The sequence below is a fragment of the Canis aureus genome, chromosome 19 (assembly GCF_053574225.1).
Source record: "Canis aureus isolate CA01 chromosome 19, VMU_Caureus_v.1.0, whole genome shotgun sequence".
NCBI classification, from domain to species: domain Eukaryota; kingdom Metazoa; phylum Chordata; class Mammalia; order Carnivora; family Canidae; genus Canis; species Canis aureus.
The window spans coordinates 34,357,987-34,376,877 of record NC_135629.1 but is presented as its reverse complement, the minus strand read 5'-3'; the positions used below and the strand labels follow the sequence as shown (position 1 = coordinate 34,376,877).

The window sequence follows — 18,891 nt, the reverse complement described above, 5'->3', positions numbered from 1 at the left end:
GAAAAGATGTTAATAATTAATAAAACCAAATTCTACTCTAATGAAAATTGACACTGAAAGCATTTAACATGTGTTCTCTGGGTGGAGAAGAGAATTTTAGGATAGAAAAAAAATTTTTTAAACATGTGGTTTAACACCCATATTGTACAAATAAGGAAACGTTTTGCAGTTAAGGGACCAGCTGGGTGGCTTTGGATTCCACTGCTGACCAGACCAGGGTCAGGACAGAAAGCAGCCTTGGATGGATAGCCATCCCTATCCTCAGCACAGAGATTATTACTACAGTAAGTTCTGAATTGGAGTCAGCCTGCAAAAAAAAAAAAAAATCCTGGCTGAAACTAGCTTCCCAATATTAAAAAAAAAAAAAAAAAGACGAAATCCCATCACACTTGTCAAGTTCAAACTTTTTTTTTTTTTTTTTTTTTTTTAGATTTATTTATTTGTTTGAGAGAGAGCTCAAGCAGCAGGGAGGGACAGAGGAAGAGGGAGAAGCAGACTCCTCGCTAAGCAGGGAGTTCAACATGGGGCTTGATCTCAGGACCTTGAGATCATGACCTGAGCTAAAGTCAGATGCTTACCGGACTGGGCCAGCCAGGCTCCCCAAGTTCAAACATTTTCATTTATTGAAACCTCTGACTTAAACAGCTTTTAGGAAAAGATGCAAGAACAAGAGTAAATCATGTTGTTTTTTTTTCCTTTGTTCATTCCTAACACCAAAATTAGCACTCTCCAGGTTTCTGTAAATATAATTATGCAAATATAAAGTCTAAGAATTAAGAAAATGTATTACAACCTACTCAGGCATTACCCCCTCAGAGCCTGAAGAAGAAATGAGAAATGTCACGTGAAAGGAGACATGGAGACCTGTGAAATTAGCTTTTGACTTAATGGCAAGACATTTTCTTTCTTCGTAACATCAAAGGAGTAGAAAAATAAGATTTTGTAGTTTCATGCTTTTGGTGAAAACTTGGTAATTGGTTCTTAGCTATTTCAAACAGAACTAGTAACCAGTCAACTGAGCAATAACAGAAACTTCCTTGTGGAAGAGAGAAAGAAATATCTTTTCAATGGAAAACAATGAATAAATTTTTTACACAAACCTGGATCCAATTATTAGCAACTCTAACATTTTGGATTCTGGTTACCAAAAAATTATGCCCAAATGACATTCTGCCAAAATGCAACCGAGCTTCAGATGTCTCGGGAGTCAATTCGAGTTGCGAATTAAATTCTAATTAAATGCTGAAGAATAAGAAAGAAAATGACTAAGAGGCAGGCATCAAGCACGTGGGCCAAATATTTAGTCCCATGAAGAAAACAATAAGATACTTTTAAGTTTTACAGGTACAGATTCTCTTTCACAAAACCCCATATTAAATTAGAGCTGCAAATACTTGTTTGCAGCTGACCAGAAAATTTTGAACTCTTGAATGTAATACAAGATCTGCCAGGACCAAGAGCATATATTAGAAATTAACTTTGTAGCTCAAAGAGAGATCTCTTACACATGTCTTCACTTAGCTGAATTAAGTATCATGGACTTGCAAATCTTTCATTAGCATTATAACATTTACCCAGAGCATAAACACACCACTAACATGAAATATCTGTTTCAAATAGAAGTCCTCATTGGTTAACTTAAAGTACTCACGTCAGCAACTGTGGACATAAATTGGACACACATATTTGTATCTTAAAATTGTTAGATTGTATACACAACCTCAAAAATCTTGCTTTAGCAGTGATCATTTCAGAAGCCTCATTGTGACCCACACCCATTACTTAACATGGATTCATAATCTTCTCCAAGAGATGAATCAAATGTCAGGAGTTACTAAACAGGAGTCAAGCTCCCTCTTGTTAACATTTTTACGTATAAATTATGGTTCATAAGGCTAAAATGCTCACAATTCTATATAATTACCTTCTTAAGCATGAAAACAGCTGCTGAGGGGGATTCTGTATGCTCAATCAGAAAAAAGCACCCCACCCTGCCCTTAGGAAACGATTCAGCCAGACAAAGCCACACATCCTCGAGAGAAAGGGCCAAGAAGATGCTGTATTCCAATTCCAGTTGGAATGACTGCTAATATTGGCAGATATCAATTACTGAGTGCACATCACAGGCCAACTAAGTTGAGCAGTTAAAAGCATTGCCTCATTTAAGCCTCAACATGATGCTGAGGAAGAAACTAATCTTTATTTTACAGGACATGAAAGCTGAGGCTTATAGAAGTCAAGTCTCCTGCCACAGCTCACAGTGGACAGGCAGGGCACTACAGTTGAAACCCAGGCCCAAGTCGGAGATGGCCAACTGGAGATCCCCTGGGCCAATCTGGGACACAGACACACATTCACTGGGCCCACTCTGTGCTTGTGAACATTTTTTTTTAATTTATTTATTTGGGCACCTGGGTGGCTCAGTGGTTGAGCATCTGCCTTTGGCTCAGGTCATGATCCTGAGGTCCTGGGATCAAGTCCCACATTGGGCTTCCCTCAGGGAAATAAAATATAATTTTATTTATAAATAAATAAAAATCTTTAAAAAGATTTTATTTATAAATAAAGTCTTTAAAAAAGATTTATTTTAAAATAAATTTATTTACTCATGAGACACAGAGAGAGAGGCAGAGACATAGGCAGAGAGAGAAGCAGGCTCCTCACAGGGAGCCTGATGTGGAACTTGATCCCCGGACTGGGATCATGCCCTGAGCTGAAGGCAGATGCTCAACCGCTGAGCCACCCAGGCATCTCGCTGAACATTTTAAGATAGATGCCAATATTAAAAAAAAACATTTAGTCAAAAAAAAAAAAAAGCCAATTTATCTTTCTTCCTTCAAAATCTCATCTGGCTACCTCAGGGGGAACTCCTCAAGGCTACAATGAGCTGGAATGGAGAAGCCATTGCTCCTTTCAGACCCAGTTTGCCACAGTCCTTACCAAGTGCTGTCCAGTTTGCCACAGTCCCCACAGCTTCCTAGCATCCCTGCACTTGAGGAGCTTCACTCATTTGTCCCTTGCTGCGCCCCCCTACAGGCATCTGCCTTTGTTCTTAAGGACATGGTAATGCCTTGAAGACCTGGGGCTAGGGGAGAGTCCTCCATACACAATTTCTCCCAACACTATAGAGGACTTGATCTGTTCAAGCTCCCACCTACTTGAGTGGCTTAATTAGACTGAGCCACTTTAGGTCTATTGACAAACCTGAGCAGGTTCAGAAAATTCTTCAACCCCAAGACCTGCAGTGTCCTTGATTAAACACAACTGTGTAAGATTTAGATCACAGAAAGGGCTCCATTCTTCAGCGGTGAAGCCAGTTACTTACTGTCATATCTGAAGGTGATGTTGTACAGTCCACTATTTCTGCTGGCCGGCCCCACTCCCTGTGGGAAAACAAGAGAACATGATGAGGAGAGAAGCCAATCTGCTTTTCCACCACAGATCCCCATAGAGTCCAAACACACACAAGATTGCAAAGACTCGAGGTCATGCCAGTTGCCGAGCAATATCTACCACTCTTCCCATCCACTCTGTGTCCCTTCTCTGCCACTGGCTGCCAACCTCCCTCCAGCCCGGGAGATTCCTAAGTACCAGGTCAAGAGCATCATGAGCACTCACTTCCCCTAAGACAATAGGAGCATGCTGTTCTGTGTTTGGGGGTTAAATAATAATTCATTAACAGTAAAATTGGGAGAGAGACCATGAGCTGCCAGCTGGAGCCCTTCCAGTTGGATCTGCTTTGAGCACTGATTGGTTGTAAAATTCGCCTACCAGACACTCTCGTCCAAAAGCTCTATTAAGCCACGACAGATAGGCAATTCCTCAAGTCTAAGGAAACAGGTTTCTCATTCCAAGACCGGGAATGAGTGTGGGAATAAGCCATTACTTTTAATGAGAAAATTCTTCACTACATCTATACCTATGCTTGGAATATATAGGGTGGGTCATAAAAGAAAAAGAAAAAAAGACTTTAAAAGGGCTAACTCTAACTCTTGGTGATGTGGCCGTTAGCCATCTGCACTCTTAATAGCAGGGATAACAACCCTGCCAGACTCCCCACTTTAATTACAGCATCCACAGAGGGAGCACCGGAATCCTCCCATTGCCCCACCTTTTTCCAACCCACCACTTAGCCATCATGGGAAAGAGCAGCTACAGATCTGCCGACTCTGGTTTAACCGTTTCTGTAATAATCTGCAAATGTGCCATTCAGCATTAATTGCAGAATTCTCAAAAAAAAAAAAAAACAGTGAATTCTGAAATGCTAAATGATGGGAAAATATTCTAACCACACAGCTAAAGTTTCCATTCAACAAAGGGGATGCTGGGGATAACCATATGCTGGTAGCCTGGTATTTAATGGGCAATTGTCACACCGAGACACAATGTGCAGAACATTTCTGATGGAGCCCAGGGTCTCAGGCCACAACCCCATCACATTCATATGCTGGAGGCATGTTCACGCTTCTTATCCTGAAGCCAGGCATGCTCACTGAAACTATATCCCTGAGCTCAGATAAACCTTAGGAAAGCACAGCTGTGCAGAAAGGGATGTGCATGCACATATGGGTGCATGTACACACTCATAACAGAATTCTAATTCAAGTGAGAAAAACAACAACAGGAATCTAAATCAACAGAGTATACTAGCCCATGATCTACTGGGGCTCCCCTTCTTCCTGATTCACGTTCCTTCTCCAGCTTTCCTGTTTCCATCCTCTCTTTCCCACATACATAAGAGTCTGGATTTTCTCCCCTGAGCTGAAATATTTTGGAAAGAGTTGTTTTCTTATTAAAACCCTAAATGCCTCTTTAATTCCTTATGGCCTCTAGTGTGCCACTAGAGGATGCCCAGCTTCCAGATGGCCAGAACCAGAGTAACACAACCAAGCAGGAAACAATGCAATCCCCACCACAACCCCTAGAAATGCCCCAAACACCCAAACCACACCCTAACTCCTATCTCCTCCCTTACAAAGCCCCAGGATATATAATCACTCACCATCCTTAATGAGCCAGACATTATGCTAGGCACATAGCCTAGCAAACAACCACAGTCCCTGTCCTCAGGAGCAAAGTAACTCATTCCTTCAAAGAGACTAATTGGGCACATGGATCATATGCAAAGGACACAGACCAATTTCTTTCTTTCTTTTTTTAAAGATTTTATTTATTTATTCATGAGAGACACAGAGAGAGAGAGAGAGGCAGAGACATAGACAGAGGGAGAAGTAGGCTCCTTGCAGGAAGCCTAATGCAGGACTCGATCCCCAGACCCAGGATCATGCCCTGAGCTGAAGGTAGACACTCAACCACTGAACTACTCAGATGTCCTGACATAGACCAATTTCAAATCACACCCTGACCCTCCAAGAACCCTCAGTGTGACATCAAAGTATATGCAGCTAGAAGTGAAGAGCTAGCATCAAATAAGCATATAGTGTATGAATGCCACAGGCAGCACCTCACAGAGGATGACTCAAGGGTGAGTGAGGACAGCATACACCAGAAGCTTGAAGGAAGAGAGAGGAAATGGGAGCATCATGGGAGGTAAACAAAAATGCAAGGGAGCCAAGGTAAGTACCTCAATCCTTCCATCCTCCTGCTGGTGACCATGGGCAAACCACTTTGCGCCATTGGGTCCGAGCTCCTCAACTATTTTCCTAAAAATATAATTCGCATGACTTTCCCCTGGGAAAGGGGTTTAAGAAGGACCACGTGAAGCCATGTAGAGGAAGTGCTTTTCAAAAAGAAATACATTTCATTGAATAGCATGTTCTCAGGTATGAAGGACTCTAATGACCAGTCAAGACCAGTCATCCTACCTTGTAGGACTGTCAGCTTTTCACTTTGTTCTTGTTCTCCCCATATTTCTATGACAGCATATTTTTCTTTTAAAGATTTTTAAGCAACCTCTACATCCCAGGTGGGGCTCGAACTTACAATCCCAAGATCAAGAGTCACATGCTCTACCGACTGAGCCAGCCAGGCACCCCTATTGCAGCATGTTTTTAACAGGTATTTATTGGGCACTTGCAATGAGTAACGTATTGTGGAAAGAAGCCCAACGTAGTGAGATGTGCTATATCCTGCAGGCAAGAACTTAATCCCTCCAAATAAGGAATGTGCTATATGCAGAGCTGTTCAGAAGGGGGCCCAGTGAGCTGGCCTCAAAGAACAGTGAGGTTTGAATACAGCATCGGTTTACTACTTACAGAGCATTCCACCTTGACCCAAGCCCTGCAGGTCTAGGCACTTGGCCATCAACCAGACCTGGGTCCTAATCTCAAGGGGCTTTGACCACCTAGGTGATCTCATAATGTCTAAATCTATCCTCATTCCTCTGTTTCAAGCCCACCATCAGCTCCCTGTCCTTGTAGAACATTCCTGATGTGGCTTCTGCCTATCTTCTCAGCCACTTCTCTCCCTACCAGCCAGACTCTTCTAGGTACTCCATTACAGCTCAGCAGGTGTTCTGGAAGTGCTCCCAGAATGCCCTTCCCATCAGCCAGGTCCTGTTCCCTTCATGGGTTTCCCACTTTAGTCTAGCTCTATCATACTGTGTTCCTGACACACAGATCTACCTGCATACTCATTTGATGGAAGTATCATGATCCACCCTCCACAACTTGATCGGCATGACACTTCTGCCAATGTACATGCGAAATGGTAATTCTGATTCCACAAAAAATCAAGGCTGGTCCTTGAGCTCAGAGGCAACAGAGTACAGAGCTCAGTTCTATGGCAAGGACCAGCTTCTGTTTCTACTAGAAGACCTTTCATCTTGGAAGTTGTCCAATGCATGTCTTCTCAGCACATGCATCAGACAGATGCTCCACCAGGCTATCTTCAGTTCACACCCAAATAATGTTCCTGCTGCTCCAGAGCCCTCAGAAACCACATGAGAAATGACATGCACAGGCTAGCCACAAAGCACTACTGTTTTCTTTATACTCCATGGTACACAGAGTAATACCCCCATCCCCTCCCCAAAACACATCTACATCACAATTCCCAGAACCCAAGTTACTTTATATAGCAAAAAGGACTACATAGATGTGATTAAGTTTTAGGAACGTGAGAAGGGGAGATTATTCTGGATTATCCTGATGAGCCCAATGTAATCACAACGGTTCTTATAAATGGGATACCGGAAGATCAGAGAAGGAGATATGACCACAGAAGTATAAGGCAGAGACACTGACATGGATTTAAAGATGCTACACTACTGGCTTGACACTGACATGGATTTAAAGATGCTACACTACTGGCTTTGAAGATGGAGCTCTAGAAGGGGCCAATAAGCCGAGGAATGTAGGCAGCCTCTAGATGCTGGAAAAGACAAAAAGCCATTTCTCCCCTAGAGCCTCCAGAAGGAGCCAGCCCTGCCAACACCTTGATTTTAGCCCCATGTAAGACTCACTGTTGAAATTCTGACTTCAACAACTAAAAGATAATGAATTTGTGCTTCCAGGAAAGGGCATCTCCAGGTATGATCTGTCTCAGTATCCAGACCTGATGGTTTCAGCAGACAGATGGACAGGGCAAGGAGACAGAGGCACTAACCACGAGACTAAGGAATGGTGTTGGTGGGAACTGGGTGACCCAGTACCCTCCATCTCCGGTGAGTGCTCAGGTTGGATCAGATGGGGAGACTCTGAACACAAAGTGACCAGGGTAGCCTCCTATTCTCTCATCCTCCCCCACGCTTGCACCAGGATCCTGGGCCTGGCCCCTAGTCAGCCTTTGATAAGTAGTGGTTTTCTGCCTGAATAAATGAATTCATGATGAAGCCAAGTAATGCACACAGAGAACCCAAGAGAACCTAGCTTCATGTGACAGGGTGATTTATGGGCCTGGAATCAGAGCTCACACTAAAAGGACATGGGTAAGCAATTTACAAAGCTGGTCAATGGCTTTGGAAGCTGTTTTTCAGTAAACAATTCTAAGCTTTTAGCTACTATACCCATTTTGATATTCAATGAGCTTACAAGTAAGAGTACTTGTTTGTTGCCTGTTACTTAAAATCTATAAATGTCAATGTTGTGGCCTCAGGGTATCACATTCTTAGTTAATCAACCTCCCCCATTTGCTGCCACTTAGGGCAGCTTTTAATTTGTTCCAATGCTAACTGCAAAGCAAGACCCAGGTGCCTGGGGCTCTGCTATGAACACTCTACAGTGAGTGGACTGAAGGAGCAAATGGGAACATAATGGAGAAAACATCTTTTACTCAGGAAAGGGGGAGGGGAGGATAATCCATAAGTACTCTAAAGAAATAAAATTCAAAACCCATACCATGTTCCACCCAGGCAAAGAAGCAAAGGCCTGGACACAAAGCCAACCACAGGGAGGGATCCCACACAAAGCAGCCAATTCTGGCCACCAGCGGCCATCAGAGGGCCCATTTCCTGAGGGGCCTTTGGGGATTCTAAGGCCACCGAAGACACCAACTTCCCAGAGCAACGTTTCAAATCCAGCTCCAAACAGCTTAGCTGCCATTTTGAAAAAACACATTTTGAAAAGAACTGTGCTAATTATAGTACCTCCCTTTTTAGGGGAAGGCAGGCCAAACAGTAAGGCCTAAACAAGACTGCTTTCAAATCAGTTAGGGAAGGACCTCTCAGAAAACTGGTAAAAATTTTAGTGAACTGAGTTTGGGTGAAAATTTAAACAAGAGCATCCATCAGAGGGATGCCTGGGTGGCTCAGTGGTTGAGCGTCTGCCTTTGGCTCAGGTTGTGATCCCCTGGGATCCTGGGATTGATGTGTTCCTCATCAGGCTCCCCGCAGGGGGCCTGCCTCTCCCTCTGCCTATGTCTCTGCCTCTCTCTCAGTGTCTCTAATGAATAAATAAAATCTTAAAAAAAAAAAAAGCATCCATCAGAAAAAACTGAGAGAATGGTTTTTAAAGGTACATTGAGCAACTACTTAAAAAACTAAGACCAACTTATACTATTTTTCCTAACATTTCCTCCACTTTGGGTTTCCAGAGTGTCGATGATATTTAAAAGATAGCAGACAGCTCAGTGAGGCTTAAAATGCAAGACTGACATTTTTGCCTATCACTAGTGGACATGGTGAAGGCAAGAGGCAGAACAAGGGGTCAATTTAGTTTGCACAGGTTTGCTTCAGATGGTTTCATAAATGAAGTCAGATCCCACTTCAGTTCAAACCTTTAACAAAAAAAGGGGGGGGGGCGGTGAGAGGGGGTGGAAGAAGTCAGCAAAAAGCAGAGAAGCCCCAGGTGATGTAAGCTGAGGAGAATGCAGGCAAACCCAAAACACAAGGAAAATAAATCACAAAGCCAGCTTGGGTCTGGATCTATTCAAGATATTCTTCTCCACATTCCCGGGAGCTGTTCTCTCTCACTTTCCAACTAGATGCAACCAACTTCAGAAACGTAGGGTGCCAGCTGTCTGATTTGGGGAGGTGAGGTCTTGGATGTCTAGTAGGGAACACACAAGCTCTGGGGGAGTGCCGGTGTGTTCCCACCAGCAATTACTGAGTCGGCCCAAAAAGACCCAGAGATCTTAAGCTAATTAGAGAGATTTGCTCGAGGAGGTAGGAAATCACTACTCCAAAGCACTGCCTGTGTACCAGACCAAAGCCGTAATCATGATTCATCTCTGACATGTTGCTAATCAGCACACACATGTTCCTAATTTCACGCTCCCCAAAGGAAAGCTGAAGGGACAATTGTTTCTGAGCTCTAACATGGAGCCAACCTATGCCAAGTTACCATGTGTTTTGCTTATCAAACTGAGAGCTCTAGTTTCCATCTCAGTTGCTTTTTACCCCTCCTCTACTCCCCCACTCTTATGCCCAAGGAAATCCATTCACTAAAGATAAAAGATGTGTTAGGGCATTTAAGGAGTTGTTTCTAAGATAGCAACTTTTAAAAAATTGAGATAGAATTGACATATAACATTGTATAAGTTTAAGGTATACAATGTATAGATTTGATAAAATTTATATATTGCAATAGCAACCTTTCTAACTGGCAGTAGCCTAAATGGAATTTGATATATTTTTAAGTGTCTTTTCCTGGCTCCAGACTTTAATTTTCTCATTGCTTTGCCACTAGAGTATACACATGCAGTTAAAGCCTGGAGATACACACACACACACACACACACACACACACACACACTGACTTTTCTCCTGGGTTTAAAAACAAAACAAAACAAAGCGTTGCAGCCTTCTTGGTTTTCACAAAGCAAAAGGCCAAGTATTTTTTCCAATTAAGTCTGTTAAGGATCTGGGCTATGTGTTCTCCCATGGCTGATACTCACAAATAGACAGGATTGTTCCATTTTTCCAATTCTCAAAACATTAAAAGCAAGCTATAAAACATGCCTCGGGATAGAGAGCCAGACCTTTTCCCTCAGCTGCACACACCACTCCCATCCACTCAAATGAAAACCGCATGGTAAAGAACTGGCATCTTTAAGGTAACAGTCAACCCATCTGCAGTTTCAAAAGCACAGAGAGACAACTTCGCAGACACAGATCTAACTGCTTTTCTGTAAATACTGGGTACGAAAAGGAAGCAAGCAAGCAACCAACCACCCAAACACCCACCCAGCAAACCAGCTACCAGCTTGCTCTCACTTAGCTGTTATAGGTAGTTACAAAATCTCCACTCCAGAAGCTCAAGAAAGTATCTTCCTGCAAGGGCAAAACAGTGATTAGACAATAGAAGAAAACTTAACGCTGTACACATGATTGTTATGCCTAAGCTCAGAGGAAATGTTAGGATCAAAACAAAACTACTAATAAAAAGCCTTAGGACCACACAGAGAGCATGCACTGAATTGTGCCGTTTCAAATACTGTTTTCTGAGGCCCTGGGACGGAGTCTCGAAATACTGTATCACATCTGGAATTCTGCTTTTACAGCACAAATGCCTGCAGAAATGGGGGATTGTGACGTTGCCATGGGGACCCAGCCTCCTCCAGCCAGGCAGGTCCCCTGCGTGCCCCACACATGTGCTTCCTTCAAGGTGGATTTCACATATTTGGAAATTATGGAAGGCCGCCCTTTTAGGTTTTAGTGCTAATCGAAATATCATAGGCTATACTAGAAAGCAAGGCGACCCCTTCTGTCAGCCTATTATTTCTGTCCACATGGTGGTCTCAGAGAGGAAAACCTCCTTACAATAACAGTGGGAAGCAGCGAGTCAACATTAGACCCCTTTTCAAAAGCTATTTGTGGCTTTCCCCCTTCCTCTAGGAAGGAGACAGGCTTCAAGCATCCCTTTTAAACTCTGTTCTCTGGCTGCAAAAAAAATCCAAATGAGTCAACCTGTGCACACAGCTGCCTCCCATTGCTGGCCTATGCATAGGAGGGACCCAAGGCTCCAGCTCTGTCACTTGCCATTGCAGGAAGTAAGCCACTAATGCCATCCCGGCCGGGATACTGGCCAAGGCAGGAGGTCTTCATTTTTAATTGTTGTTAAGGGTTCAAGGTTTCTAGAACCCATAGGAGAATCCTGGGAGAAACATTCCTTACCCAATTTCCCCCAGAAACATTCTTACATTATCTGGGGGCATTCCTGAACTCCCAGAAGAAGCCAGGGCTTCAGGTCCCAGCTCCAAAGCCATGTGTAGACATGAAGAATCTAGAGACCCCACTTTGAAATGAGGATTTACATCTGGGCTTCCCCACTTCCCTGAGATGCAGCTCCTCCAACCAACCCCTCCAGATGTAGATTCATACAGACATGAAATGCAACCCCCCTTGGGCGCTGGCAGGTGTCCCCAACCACATCTCCATTCCTCTTTCTGCCACCATCCTATCTCCCTAGGCCCCAGGTCAACAATGGTCAAGACCTTCATCTCTTTTTCCAAGAAACAATGGTCAAGACCTTCATCTCTTTTTTCCCCAGGAGCATCCTCCCGTCAGGGCTAACTAGAATGTCTCAAGCCAAAGCAATAGTGCCTCTCCCGATATGTATCTGTCTCTCTGCAACGTTTGGCCTTTCCCACATTTCCTGGGGGTAAGGGAGGGAATCAGCCAGCCCAGAGGGGAAGCCAGTCACCAGGCCCCGTGGGCAGATCAAGGGGGCTCATGGGAAACTGGTTCTCAGCCCTGCCCCATTTCAGTGTGACCTCCAGACTGAACCATTTCCATCTAGTCTCTTCGATACCACATCCCAAAATGTCCCCCTGAGATGCAGTCAGGATTTGTGAAATATATGTGTGTGTGTCTGTATGTGTGCTCACCCAGCCACACAGAAGAAAAAAAAGCACCAGGAAGTCAGCAGCTCGGCTCCAGGTGTTAACACTTAGCGCATCCTGCCCAGCCCCCTCCAGCTTGAGGCTGGCCGCCTGGGAGCCGGACACAGCAATTAGGCCCTTCCCAGGCTGGGCGCCTTTGTCCCCTTGCTAACATCATTAGTGTCTGACTTCCTGTGCACAACGGGGCCTCCCGGGGGGCAATCGCCGGCTGACCGGGGCAGGGCATTAGACTTCCTTTGTCAAAGACCCTCAAATGTTAACAAGCATGTGAACAAGCTTCTCCTCCCCCTTCCTCCCCCCCTGCCATCTCTCTCCCCCCCACCCCCTCCCCACCTCAGCCACTCCTCCAGCCCACCAAACACTCAAATCTCAACAGCCTTGGTTTTCCCCAACTGGTGGGAATCTTGAGAGCAGAGCAGTATCAGTCTCTGCATTGAGCGAGCAGAGCTTCCTTTATGCAGAAAAGGTTGACAAATGGGATTTCCTAGAACCAGTCCCCTACAAACATGCCATTCCCATTTACTGAGTGCCTGCCAGATTCCAGGTCTGCGTCACTTGTCTGGCATTAACTAGGGTTAACATGAACAAAGATGAAGGTGCTCAAACAACATGAGTCCTAGACTGTGCAACACCCAGTCCAGCACCCCTGTCAGCACAGGTGTCTCTCATTCATGTGTGCTCACCGGTTGAGGCACAAAATGGTCTCAAGATCCAAGGATGGATGTGCTGAAGGTTTGATTGATATTCCCAGGCTTTCAAACACTGATCACATCTGAAACTGGGGGAAGTGTGAATTGCTACACAGTTATAACACTACTGTCACCATCCCTCTCTCAGCAATACCACCAGGACCAACATCACTAAAATCCTCTCATTTCCTCCTCCATTTACCTCAACAGAGTCCCAGCTTATGTGGGGACACACAGGTGTTTGAGAATTTGGTGAGAGCTATAGCACATGTGCATACACACAAGCATGCACACAGAATTCCGGAAGCTTCTGGACCCATGCAATCCAGTCAGGGCCCCCACCAGCCTGCCTTATCCATAGCTCAACAGCTTAACACCAGGTCTGTAGGACACCTGGACTGGTTCAGTGATCCAAGAGAAACTTTAGTGATTAAAAGCAAAATTCAAATGGCAGAGGGAGGTGGCTGGTAGTAAGACCTCAGTTTTTGTTTTGTTTTAAAGATTTTATTTATTCATGAGAGATAGAAGCAGGCTCCATGCAGGAAGCCCGATGTGGGACTTGATCCTGGGACTCCAGGATCACACCGTGGGCCGAAGGCAGGTGCTAAACCACTGAGCCACCCAGGGATCCCCGTGGGCCGAAGGCAGGTGCTAAACCACTGAACCACCCAGGGATCCCCAAGACCTCAGTTTTGAATAGAACTCCACATAGATCCCTCAACTATAATCCTTTACAGGCAGTATTTGTTACAAGTCAGTAACTGAACACTGTTCAGGTGTTAGGACTCCTGAACTTTACAAAGTAGCAACATAAAAGACAGCTATTTCGGCTATTATGCATAGAAGCCTATTAAGTGGGACGGGCAGAGAATCTTAAGACCACAAGTGACAACAGTCAGGTCTGTAGTCAAGTCTGTTTCACTGAATTAAGTTAAAAAAATAAACAACGTGGCTATTTCTTTTTTACCATACTCATGGTATCCAGAAGATCAAGAGAACAGCTGATCGCCCCCCACCCCCACCCCCTGCTCAATTGCCTTTGCAGTCTACAGTGTTTGTGGTCAACACACAAAATTGAGTTGGGTTTTGGAAATGTTTTTAAATATTTTCCTGAGAGCTACAGTCGAGGATAATCTAAAACTCCTTTTTTAAAAATGAAGAATAATCTATGGCTTGACTTCTACTCTAGACATACCAAAATTCCTTCAAAGCTTCAAAAAGATGTTGGTAGGCAGAGAAAGAACATCAGGACTTCTGTGATGCCAAGTCCCCCCGTAAGATAGTTTTGATGAACTTTACAAGTTTCAAAAGAGTAAAGTATTTCACTATTGGTTCTGATTTTTACCTTTTGCCAAGCTAATTTCAAAATAGCAGGCAATCGGAAGAATATACTCAGACACTAATGGTCTTTGCAACTTAACGTCTCTCCACTTCTTGGATGGAAGCCAGCAGTCTGCCCTTAAAGTATAAGCAATAAATCTAGAAGACTCTCCTAATTTCCCAATGATACCACATGGAATTCCCATTAAAGCACACACATACACAATGACATACCAATTAAATCACTGGGTGATTTAGGCCAGGAAATAATTGTGTTTGCCAAGAAATATTCAGCTTTGTTTTAAATTCCTCGAGCAGCTAAAGTGTCATCCTGAGAAAAGAGGGCAAAGAATGATGTAAAAATGAAGAATCACCGTCTTGGTTGATTTTGGACTTAGATACACTTTCCCGTGGCTGAAGGAGGCAGTACAGACTTCCCAGGAACGAAGGCCTCTCTAGTCTACCCCTCTGAGGACTCCTGGCACGAATTGGTATAGAGCGGGAAAGCAGATTCGTGTGAGACAAAGTAATGAACAACAGTTAGGAGCATACTTCCTCCCTGAAGTGGCCCCGGTAGTGGGTTCTGGCTCCCCTCCAATGGGACTGAGACAAGCAAAATGGCACACAGTACTTTCTTGGTCAGGGAATAGGAAGAAATCAATGCACTTCATTTCCTTCATCAGGTTCCCCATGGAGAGATGTTTACAAAATCAAAGCAAGATGGGGGAGATAAATTAGAAACTTGTAACATTTTGTCATGAGGTTGTGATGAAACAGACACACTGGGGAAAAAAACAAAGCAGTGACTAAGGATTTAAAAAATAAAAAAAGGAGACCAGAGTTTCTGGCTAATAGGACTTCAATCTAAAAAGGCACTGGGTCAAAACAAAGCCAAGCTTCAGGCGAGTAGCCCTGTTTTGTGGGGCACAAAGCCCACAAATTCACAGGAGTACTGAGGAGGAAAAGCCCCAGACCCGCATGGCGGCCCAGGGGCGTGGTGAGCAAGAGGCTGGAGTGGGCACCTGTCGCATCTGCCACTACCCCTCATCTGCCTGGGAGGGTGAGAGATTCCCTGGTTCTCAAATAGACAAAACCCAAAGAGTGGGTTTTCAGGTTTCTAGGGAAAAGTATAGGCTTTTAACAAGGGCTTTATTATTTTTGTAAATATAACAAATTCAAGGCAAAGGAAATTGAATTAGAGAGAATATGAAAGTGCTCCCTAGTCAACATCAATAATACTATATACTTCAAAATTGCTAAGGGACTAGTTCTTAAATGTTCTCACCACAAAAAAAGAAATAATAATTATGTGACTTGATAGAGGTGTTGGCTAAAGCTTCAGTGGTAATCATATTGATATCATTTAATGTAATCAAATCAACATACCATATATCCTAAACTTACGCAGTTATATGTTAATTATATCTCCACTGAAAACAAAAAGAAAACCCTCCCCAAATCCTCCCTTCCGATCATTTTGAAGACACTTTCGGACTGTCTCTACTGCATGCATCACATGGACTATGGCTTGACGTCAGTTAGATCCTATATACAGAACACTTGTTCTGATAAATCTTCACCAGCTAACAGGAATGCAGTGCCTTTTGGGAGAAGCATGTGGGTCCAATGGAAGAAATAACAAAAGATCCTAATGAGATAAGATTTAGGACCACTGCGCAAATTCTTTCTAAAGGTCCTGCCAGCTCTAATTACCCATCATTCTCCACAAAGAGAAGGCATCTATTAAAAAGTAATAAGACAGGCCCCTTCACCTGTTCTACAGCTGGTTGTATACATAGAAAAGGCAACAGGACAAACACATCAAAAAGGCTTCCTGGTGCAACGCATACGTGTTGATATTTCAATAGGTTGCCTGCTGATATGGGTATTGAGAATGCCATTCTGTGCAATATCCAAATTACTACAACTTATCCTGAGGGTTTTTAAAAATTACAGGAATTTAGGGGATTTTATGATTATTGGCTAGTCTGATGTAAATGAGAGAACTGTGCAAAATGAAAAGGGAAACTCTGGCAAACCCAAGAAGAGGGCTGACAACATCCTCTGTACTACACAGTAATCACATTACAGACCTAAGAGCTCAACTCTTAAAAGTAAGGCAGCTGGAAGAACACCAGCATGGGGAGATTCTACAGAGCAAGCTGAGATGAAGCCCATTCATTTGCTAAAATTGTAAATTCTACTTTGTGATTAAAATCATAACACATGTGTAGCCTGGGTATCAAAGAATGATCTCTGCCTCAAAACTTTGCTCGATCTAAAAGCAGTATATAACTGTACCCCAGGGTTCTCTCTTCCTCATTTATTCATGAATAACCTTAGATAATACCCTAGAATTTATCAACAGATGTTTCTGAAGGCTAGAAATGTACTTTACACTGGGAAGGCCATTATGAGTGATTGAGAAGAAGTCCCCTCTTCAAGAGTTTACAATTTGTTTTGGAAAACAAAGCTAAAAGGCATAAAATTATAGAGCAATGTTATACCTTATAGAATATGTGTTTGAGCTCCAAGTGTAAGAGAATTTCACAGAAGGGGGTGTTGAATGGAAGAAGGCTTCCCAGAGAAGTGCCTTCATAGAGTAGACAGGTCTCTAGCTGGACCCTAGGGCACTGGGAGCTTTGAAGTGGTGAATGGGGAGACCATTTCAAGCAAATGCAGGCACAAATGCACATGTAACCAACTACACCGCCCCCATGACAAGCATTCAGTAAATGGCCACTACACCTCAAGGTATATCTGAAACCTTCCTCATTAGCCAGAATGACTGCTCTAGCAGTACTGTAATAAGTGACCGATACCCTCAGGCTTCTATTGGAAACACCCCTAAGAGGATCTAGGGCTGAGTTTTGCATGTGGTCCATCCTGCAGCCAGGTGAGACCAGAACAACGTGGTCCTCACAGAAGTGAGCACATGTCTGATTTGGCAGACAGCAGTTCAGGGGAAGGGACTCTGATCCAAGCCAAGGTAGCAGTGGGCAAGGCTCCAGGTAGACAAGAAAGAGGCAATTAAACAACAGCTTAAAAGGATAAACCAAAAGGACTAGAGAATTGAATCAAAGAGATGAGCTAGACCCCAGGCCCTGCAGTCCAGAGGTGCCAGTCACAAAACAGAGAAGCCCAAAGTGAGGGGCTCATGACACACATCCTCTTATTTTCAGGATGGGCCTGATTCCCTGCCCCTAAAACAGATGGAAAGCATTCAGGAAGGAGCAAGGGGAGGCCTGGTCATCAACCACTTCCAGTTTTCTCCCCATCTTCTCTCCACAAAAAAAAAGTCACTAACTTTTGGTATTGGTGAGTGGAGGCCCAAGCTGGGAGTCCTCATCAGCACCCTTCTCATCTTCCCCAGTCCCTCCCACATCTCAACTCTGTCTACACCTGGGGTAAACCAATACCATGCTCCCAGGTAGAGTTCACTACATATGAGAGAAGACGACTCTGAAACAAAGGCCCTTTGTTAGCTTTTTCCAACTCTTGAACGAAATTTCTAAAAACCAGAATCGGTAAATACCATCTCAAAAAATCTGACATTGACACAAAGGGATAGATAGCGTCCTCTCCTCTGCTGTGAGGTTTCTAGAGTGGTCAAATTCACAGAATGAAAATAGAATGGGGGGTGGGGTGGACCTGGGGAGTTACTCTTTACCAGGCACAAAGTTGCAGATTAGGAAGATCAAAGTTCTAGGGATGAAGGGTAGTACTGGTTGCTCAATGATGTAAATGTACTTAATGACACTGAATTAATACTTAGAAATGGTTAAAATGGTAAGTTTTATCTTGTGTCTATTTTACCACATTTTTGAGCAGGATTTTGAGAAGGAAAGTAACAGTAATAAAATAGTGCTATAGCACGTTTGCAAGAACTAGGAAGGTGGCCAGTTGGAGCTGAGCTCAGTAGGCCCACAAGGCAGCCACTACAGGCATCCAGGTGTGAGGCGGTACAGCAGCAACAGCAGGGGGATGACAGAGCTGGGGTCTGAGGAGTATTTTTAAGAACAAATGGTGGGACGTTGGGACAAATGTGATATAGAGGTGAGGATGGAATATTCCAAGGTACCTTGAGGGCTCCTATTTTGGGAATTGGGAAGAATAGTGATTTTTGCAGTAATAAAGAGAACACTGAAAAAGAGGAGTCTTTCCTTTTTTAAGGAGGATGTGGAAAAAAACTTAGTGGAGGCGAGGGGACTAGAAAGTCTCTTGTAATACCATATTTTTTGGAAATATAGGATTAGAAGAAAGTCATATATGAAGTCATATCACAGAACCTTAAGGACAGATGGGCTAATAGAAGGAATAAAGAAAAGCAAATGGTCGAGAATTGGGCTTTGCCCACAATTAGGGCATATGAGGAGGAAAAAAAGGTAGAACATGTGAAGTTGGCCAAGTAGAAGAGACCGAAAAAGCCAGCAGGCAGTGAAGAATGAAACAATTAAAATAAAAAATATGGGGCAGCCCAGGTGGCTCAGCTGTTTGGCGCTGCCTTCAGCCCAGGGCATGATCCTGGAGACCTCGGATCGAGTCCTACGTCGAGCTCCCTGCATAGAGCCTGCTGTTCCCTCTGCCTGTGTCTCTGCCTCTCTCTCTGTGTCTCTCAATAACATCTTTATAAAAATAAATA

General features: G+C 43.7%; 1 protein-coding gene across 2 annotated transcripts in view; it reads right to left on the bottom strand.

The window, feature by feature from the left end:
- The window catches only part of IL17RD (interleukin 17 receptor D), a 69,241-nt gene that overhangs the window by 25,174 nt on the left and 25,176 nt on the right, over window positions 1-18,891 (bottom strand). For both annotated transcript variants that reach the window (XM_077858438.1, XM_077858437.1), the window contains exon 2: window positions 3,326-3,383. In XM_077858438.1, coding sequence (XP_077714564.1) covers window positions 3,326-3,383 — 58 coding nt within the window. The remainder of the gene's footprint in view (window positions 1-3,325; window positions 3,384-18,891) is intronic.